Here is an 8,438-nt window from a genome sequence, read left to right on the forward strand (position 1 = left end):
GCGGTGCAGAAGCTGCAGAGCACCAGGGTGGGCAGGTAGGTCCCCGCTGACTTGCTCTGGGCAGGGCAGGGGCCACACAATGAGACCCCTTTTCCCCCTAGGCCTCTGGTGCCCAACCACCCTCTTGGTGAAGAACCTTTTCCTGATATCCAGCCTGACCCTCCCCTGTCCCAGCTCCATGCCGTTCCCTCGGGTCTCCCCCCAGTCTCCTCTTCTCCAGGCTGAACAATCCAAGTGACTTCAGCCGCTCCTCATATGTCTTCCCCTCTAGAAAATCTACCATCGTTGTTCCCTTAGTTAGTAGTTTTGCATGACAAAAGTGTAAGGGTATGTGGATGGCGAGAGTGTTGGCTTCATTAAGATCATCCAGTATCCAGTTGCTACTTGATGGGCAAGAGATTGCGTCTCTCCAGGCAATCCCTTTCTCTACCTCATGTGGGCAAGTGCTGTAAGGACGAGGAGCCAGTGACGGGTGACACCATTCCTGCTAGGTTATACATGGGTGTTCTTGAAGGCAGCACCTTGTCCATAGCTATTAGTGCAGCCGTGCCAGTGGTTGCGTGTGTCTGTCTGTCTGTGACTGCCAGTCTCGGGAGTGCCCAAGGCTGGTTTCCAGCAGCAGGGTAGAAGAAATCCCTGAGCCAGGAACTATGGAGAGGCCTCTTGTAAGGGGTGGTGGCCTCCTCTAACCTGATGTAACAAAAGTCTCTTTTCCCCTTCCACAGCCATGGAGTCACAGGAGGAGAGAGCAGATGCTGGGGAAAAGGCACAAATTGCTAAGCAATTGCTGGCAGAAGCATTTGAGAAGGAAGGACTTGATGAAGAATACTGGCTCCCCAAACTGTCAGAGATATTGGGTGTTAAGTCAATAAATGCTTTGAAATATCTACAATATGAAGACTACATTAAACTGGAGTGTGAAATACGGTCCCCCTGGGAGACCAAGGCACTCCGAAAGCTCTTGGGAATCACAGACAACAAAAGAGCTGTTGATGAGCTGCAGAAGCAGCACTTGGAGAGGATGAAGCAGAGACAAGAAGCAGCCAAGTCAATCCTACGGGAGCTGGAAGAAATGCAGAAGAGCCGCAGCCACAGCAAGGAAATGATAAGACAGAAAGAGGAGGCCCTACAGCAAGCCATGGACATTCCCAGGGAGTACTGGGCACCTCCAGAGAAGGGATTGCTGGATGAGCTGGTGAGCATCCGGAAGCAACTGGAGCAGCAGGAGAAGTCCATGGGGGAGAGGGAGAACGTCTCTGACGAGGAGGTCCTGAGGCAGGCATCGGGAGGCCTGGCTCTGCAGGGGATTTACCAAACCAAGAGCCTGGAGGATGTGCTGGCAAAGCGAGAGCAACTCATCAGGGTCCCTGATGGCTTCATGCTCACTGGTCCAGTGCAAGGGTCGCTGCTTGAGAGGAAGGAGTTCTCCTCCTCTGCAGCAGAAGCTGCTTTCACCAAGTCCATGGAGCAGCTGGGGTTCAGCATCAATGCTTCTGCCAAAGCTGGGTTCTGGGGGTTCAGTGTTGAAAGAGGTGTAGATTCCAGCAAGTCCTCACAGTCAGAGGACTCCCATCGGTCATGCTCGGAGCAGGCGTACATTTGCACCACCATGTACCAGTACATCCCTCTGGGCTCCTACTACTTCCAAAAGGACCAGCTTCGCCTCTCAGATGCAGCCCTGCGAGAGCTGCAAGACATCGAACAGCTTCTGAGCATCACCCAGGAGGCAGACAGGTTCCACCTACTGAAGAGCAGGTGCGCCAGCTTCTTCAGCAGGTTTGGGTCCCACGTGAACCAGGGACCCCTCCACTTTGGGGGAATATTCTGGTGGAAAGCATGTGCCGAAGGTTTCAGGGCAGAGCAATGGGATGAGATGAAGCAACAAACATCTGAAGCACTGAACAGCTACGTTGGGGCTAGCTTCAGCAGCTACAGTACCAAGTGGGGAGTGAAGGGGGATGCTTCAAACTCCAGCTCACAGGCATCATTTCAGGGAAGAGACAGAAGCAGCACCCACAGAGCAGTTCAGCTCTATGTGACCAAGACAGGGGGCCCAGCAGAGACAGATTCCCTTCCCGAGTGGAAATGCGGGCTTGTGGCCAATAACACAACCTGGTGTGTGATCGACCGGGGCTTTCAGCTGATCCCAGTGTGGGACATAATCCTGTCCAACCACAGCAGCGATTTTAAAGCCTCCCATCAAATGAGCAGCAGCCTCAGGGCTGTCTACGAAGCACTAACAAATCAAAGCACCGGTGCGATCTTTGGAGAGGAACTGGCCAGTACCGTAGAAGAGGCCAGAGCTTTCCTGGAGCAAGTGAAGACCTGGGAGGGGACAGTGGATGAAAGAAAGCTGCTCATGTTGCTAGATTTTAAACAAGGTCTGAATAAGAGAACAAAAAATCACAGTGTCTGGATCAACATATGTCTGTCAGACAAAGCATTGCAGGAGTTCCTGGTGAACACTGTTTCTTTTTGCCAGAAGTCTTCTCCAGAAAACACCACCTACATCAAATCTCTGCTGCAGTGCCTGCTGGATCCTCACATCTACTCTGTCAGGGACTTCCCCAGGGCTTCCTTCATTATGCAATGGGTCTTCCACAAGGATCAGACACTTCCCAAAACTCCCAATATTTCCAGTATTGATGATCTCATTAAGATACTGCTGGAAGGGAAGGTGTACATCCAGGAAGTCACCTATGAACCAGCAACTTCTGCATCTGCCATTCATGAGGCAAAGATCAAAGCCACCTTCACTGTAAGCCAGTCTGTTTCTTCCTTGCTCCAGTCTCTGCAGCAAAGGGCACAGGAAGACATAGAACTCTTAGTGCTCTTAGTTACAACCAGCACGGGATACCAAGTAGAAAGCAGCACTTTTCAGTGCCTCCTTGGGTGCCCAGAAATTAATTTCATGACAAAGGAAATGCACATGGTACATAACAAGTATCAGAGCATGAAGGAGCAGGATGTTTGCAGAGCTCAGGCCTTCCTGCTGCTGAGGGGGCTCACCATAACATCTGAAAACAAGAAGGTGACCCCTGAGCAGAAGAATGACCGCCTAGTTTTCATGAAAGAAAAGATGAAAAACACATGGTCCACAGAGATGAAAGCTCTCCTCGAAAAGCACAATGCATTCAAAGACTGGGAGATGCTGGAGAGAGATTTGCAATCCTTCATCGATGGGCAAGTGGAGGACACATCTGGCAACCTGAACAAAGACAGTATAATCAGAGACCTGGAAGATGCTTTTCAAGGCATGCAGCCTCCCAGTCAGTGCAAACCCAAATCAGACAGCAGCAAATCCAAAGCAAGTCAAGCCACTGCAAGCCCAGAGCTCCTCAACTTACTTAAGCGCCTCGGGCTGGAAAGGTACTATCCAAGAAAAATGGGCACAGAAGATTTCCACATAATACACCAGACATCTGTACACAACAGCCAGCCCAGCAAGGACAGCGAGCTACCATTTTACTTCCTGCAAAGGCTCCTGACCGTGGATTACCGGGTGAGGTACCTGACTTGCAAGGAGGCGAGTAAGCCGGGAGTTGTTCCCACACCAAACACCTCAGCGGAGGAGCACGAGCCCTCTGATTCCTTTGATGACTTTCTCAGTGACTTGGACAAAGGAGCCCCTGAATCTGCAAGCAGGGAGAGTCATGTGCACCCCATGGACCTCCAGATGGCAATTTTTCATTGTGCTGATGATTTCATGAGACAGTACCTTTCCTCAAAGCTCGCTTTCTGCCAGTTTGCACTACCCCTCCTGGTACCAAACCCGGGCACTTCACAGATAGAGTTCCCTCTCTGGTCCCTCAGCCAAATCAAGAAGAGCTGGAAAGGGACGGTGAGATCGGGAGAGCAGATGAGGATTAGCAGTCACAACAACAAACTCATTTATCAGGCAGAGATGCCCATCGTGTCCTTCCTCCGCATCGGCAGCTCTCCTTCCTCTTCCAAGTCTCAGCTCCTGAATGCCCTGCTGAGCAGGAAGAAACACGACACTTTTTTCCATCGCCATTGCGAAGGCAGCACCAAAGACTGCTTCCTGATGAAAGGTGTTGTGGAGATCTCCTGGTACCTTCCCCGTGGTAGTGACGATGACAGCTTTAACGGCTCTGTTGCTTTCTGTAACCTGCATGGAGATGCGAGAGATCACGAACCCCAGCTGCAGTTTTTACAGGAGATCTCTGCCGTGAACGTGGTTCTTGTTTCTGAGTCTGATCAGAGCAACGAGAAAGGCAGGAGAATTTTACATGACCTGTGGGAGTCTCAGAGGCCTTTGGTTTGCCTTTTCACTGAGAAAGAGAGCATTGCAGCTGGCCGATCTAGCCAAAATGTAAGAATAGGGATCAAGAACAGAAATGAAGCAGAATTAGTGGGTGAGCTGACAAAAAACATCCGAGACCTAGTAGAAGGGTCGAGCACGCTTGTTAGCCTCAATGCATGCCTGAGCACAGCTCGCCAGCACGGCTTCCTAGTTGATGAAGATGCAGAAGCGTGCGTGACAGCCAAAGAAACAGCAACCATGCTGGTGAATCTGTTGAAGAAGGAGAAGTTGTCTGATATCAAATCACAGCTACTGCCTCTTCAGGGAAAACTGTGGTACCTGTGGTGTGAAAAGGACAAAGAACTCACTCGCTTGCAGGAAAAGGGGAACAAGAGCATAGAGCATCATCGGAGCCAAACTGAATTGCAGAAGTCTGCAATACGAAAAAAGCAACGCGGCAAAGCATTTCCCCTCAATCAGCTGATGAAAACAGTCCTTGACTTTCTCCGGTCACAGCCAGACAATACCAAGAAATTCTTTCTGCAGTGGATGAAGATCTTCATGGACGACATCTCCCCTGATCACCTTGATGAGCTGAAGAGAGAGTATCATCAGTTATGGTCTCAAATCCTGGCATTAAAGAAAAACAATGAAAATAACAACCTGAAAACTCAATTGATGAAGAAATTAGATGCCCTTTCTGATGAAATCAATGATTCGTCCATTGGCCTTGAGCATATTTTGAGAGAGGTGGGGCAGATTTATGAGGCACTGGAATCAACAACCTCCAAAGAAAAATGGTATGTCAAACTACCTGAAATTGCTGCCAATCTGATGGTTTTAGGGTATCCCATTGAGCTGATGGATGGTGATGCTTCTTACGTACCACTGCAATGGATTGGAGCCGTCTTTGACAGGTTAATTGAGAAGCTAGGGGACAAGCGAGTATTTGTGCTTTCTGTGCTTGGCATCCAGAGCACAGGGAAGTCAACCCTGCTGAATGCCATGTTTGGTCTGCAGTTTAACGTCAGCGCAGGGAGGTGCACCCGGGGAGCGTTTATGCAGCTCATTAAAGTGGACGAGAAGCTCCAACAGGATTTGAACTTTGATTACATGCTCGTTGTTGACACAGAAGGACTTCGTGCCATAGAGATGGCCAATAAGCAGTCACATAACCATGACAATGAGCTGGCCACCTTTGTCATTGGCATCGGCAACATGACTCTGATCAACATCTTTGGAGAAAATCCTTCGGAAATGCAAGACGTCCTTCAGATTGCTGTGCAGGCTTTCCTGAGGATGAAGCAAGTTAATATTTCCCCAGGCTGCCTCTTTGTGCACCAAAACGTGGGCGAAATAACCGCAAAGGAACAGAACATGGAAGGACAAAGACGTCTGCAGGAAAAGCTGGATGAAATGACCGTGATTGCGGCCAAGCAGGAATTCTGTGACATCACCTGCTTCAGCGACGTCATCCGCTTTGACGTGAACACCCACATTCATTACTTTGCCCACCTGTGGGAAGGAAACCCACCGATGGCACCGCCCAACCCCACCTACAGCCAGAACGTCCAGGAATTAAAGAGCAAAATTCTCCAAGCTGCCAAGAAGGAATCGCACAGCAGCGTTTTGAGGCTCTCCAGCTTGAAAGTTCGTATTAGTGACCTGTGGAATGCCCTGCTGAATGAAAACTTTGTTTTCAGCTTCAAGAATTCAGTGGAGATTGCTGCCTACAAGAAACTGGAAACTGCATTTAGTCAGTGGACCTGGCAGCTGAGAAGTCACATCTTAGACGTGCAAATGAAACTGGAAAACAAGGTGCGGAACAGGGAGTTGGGCAAGGTCACCACGGAACACCTTGAAAAACTGGTGCAAGAGAGAAGTGATGCCATCACCAAGAACATGGAAACATTCTTCAGTGAAGACAGAGACCGTGAAATACTGATCCAGTGGAAAAGCAGCACAGAACTGAAGCTGAAAGAACTGAGAGAATCCCTTCTTGTTGAAACACGAAGGAAGTGTGAGAGACTTATAGAAGTAAAGAAGAGCCAGAGTAAACTGGATGAGAGGAAGTCTGAATATGAAACTGAGCTCCTGAGAAAGAGCAGAGAGTTGGCCCTGTCTCTAAAAGGCCAGAAATTAGGTGAAAGTGAACTGAGAAAGTGTTTCAATTCTATCTGGAAGCAGTGGGTTGCTGAAGTGTCCTCTGATACTCCCCCTCTGGAAGAGGTGAACATCGATGTGGATATAGAAAACGTCCTTCTAGATCACTTTAAGGAGCCTGAGGTAGATAAACGAATCAGAAAGTTTTCCCAAATGACTGTCTTTTGTGTTGACATAGAGAAACACGTGTCTAAGAAGAAAAGTTACATCTTCTTTTCTAAGAGTTTGGACGATGTAGATGAGAACAGCATGCACCGCATTACACAGAGCATCATAATGCGTGTGAAGGAAAACATTGATAAGAAGGAAATGGACAAAATGGATTACAGTCGAAGTTTTATTCATGAAATACTAAATGAAGTGGAGGAAGGTATGAACTCTGTTCCTACCACTGCAAAATATAGTTTTAATAAAGAATACAAAATGGAATTATCACTGTACCTGTGCAGAATGGCAGCAGAAAGGTTTAAAGGCATGCATGCAGCATTCAGGAAAGCAAATGATCCAGTCGTCTACCTGGAGAGCAAGAGAGAAGACTTCTTCAAATGTTTCCAGATTTCCTGCCAAGGAGCCTCTTGTATCACAACATTTGCTGATTTCCTGTGCAGCAAGATTGCCCCAGCTCTTCGACACGCCATCTATGAGAAGACAGCTCTTGACATAGCTCGAGACATGCAGAATAAACTACCAGATTTCAGAGGCAATAGATCCACTCTGGAATATTACATGCTGAAATACCTAGCAGAAGAAGAAAAATTTGAAAATTTCGTGTATTACCTTAATGCCCCAGGAGACTTTTTAAATAATTACATTAAGACAAAAGTTGAGACATACTGTTTAGATAAGAACAGAAGGCTAGAGATGTTTTTAAGAGAATCCCTCTCTCGTTACTCTGAAAACATTAAGTCAGCTGTTTTTGCATCAACCACGGTTGTCAAAGACAGAAAAGACAGAAAGGATAAAATCTCTCTTTGGCTGGATGAATTCTGCAGAGCACTCGGAGATGTGCTAAGCTTGCCCAGGAGCGACCTGAAGGGCATTGAACATCAGGAGATAACAGACATAGAGTTCCTGAATAATGCCATGACAGAAGCACTGTCTCCTGTTATTGATGATCTCGGGAAAGAGTTTGAAGAAGCTCGTATGAGCTCCTTTAAAAGGCAGCCTCACACAATACTGGCTGAGCAGTTTGCAGGGTGCCAGGAGCAGTGTCCATTTTGTGGGGCTGTTTGCACTAACACTATGCCAAAGCATGACGGAGACCACCGGGTTGTCTTCCATCGTCCAGAAGTTTTGTCAGGATACAGATGGCATAAAACAGACAACCTAGTCATTGATATTTGTTCTAGCAGTGTTTCAAGTGACTGCTTATTCAGGATTGGTGAAGACACATGGATCCCCTACAAGAAATACCGGGATGCAGGACCTCCATATTCCACTTGGAGCATTCTTCCTGACCCATCCATGCAAGCATACTGGAAATGGTTTGTGTCTTATTTCAGGACACAGCTAGAACAACACTACAATGGGAAATTTCATGGCAAAGGAGAAATCCCTGCTTCATGGCAGAGAGTTACAAAGCAGAATGCACTCGCTGAACTGTCAGCAAAAGAAATGCTGTGCTAAGTTGGTATGAAGGAAAAACTGCAAGTGCTTTGCATTTTAGAAGAACGTAATACGAGGATAACCACAAAATCTTCTTGTAATGATTATGACGTAAACCATGTCAAGAAAGCTAAATGTAATTGCTGCAACGTTGGGTGAACTAAGGAGTGCTTCTCATGCCGCTCCTTAGCAATTCCCTTGCTTTGTGATAACATCAAAGTCCTCTTCCTTTCTTGCCATAAATATTTACACCAGCTTTGTCTTAAAGCAAACTAGAAGAACATTCCGGAAGCAAGCAGTCATACCACCAAGATCAAGACCAAGTGTCAGATGAAGAGCAAAGGCAGCATTAGAAAGGACCAGTTTTATCAGCTGCTATGGGAAAAGAAATGACACTGGCAAAAGA

General features: G+C 47.5%; 1 protein-coding gene across 1 annotated transcript; it reads left to right on the forward strand.

Annotated features, from left to right (window-relative positions):
• Nucleotides 1-727: 727 nt before the first annotated feature.
• On the forward strand, nucleotides 728-8,053 carry LOC309876217 (interferon-induced very large GTPase 1-like; the record flags this gene model as incomplete). Its single annotated transcript, XM_082756221.1, has 1 exon — nucleotides 728-8,053. One exon carries the CDS (start codon nucleotides 728-730, stop codon nucleotides 8,051-8,053), a length of 7,326 nt encoding a protein of 2,441 aa, XP_082612347.1.
• Nucleotides 8,054-8,438: the final 385 nt, after the last annotated feature.

The sequence above is a fragment of the Aythya marila genome (assembly GCF_965140915.1).
Source record: "Aythya marila genome assembly, chromosome: 3".
NCBI classification, from domain to species: domain Eukaryota; kingdom Metazoa; phylum Chordata; class Aves; order Anseriformes; family Anatidae; genus Aythya; species Aythya marila.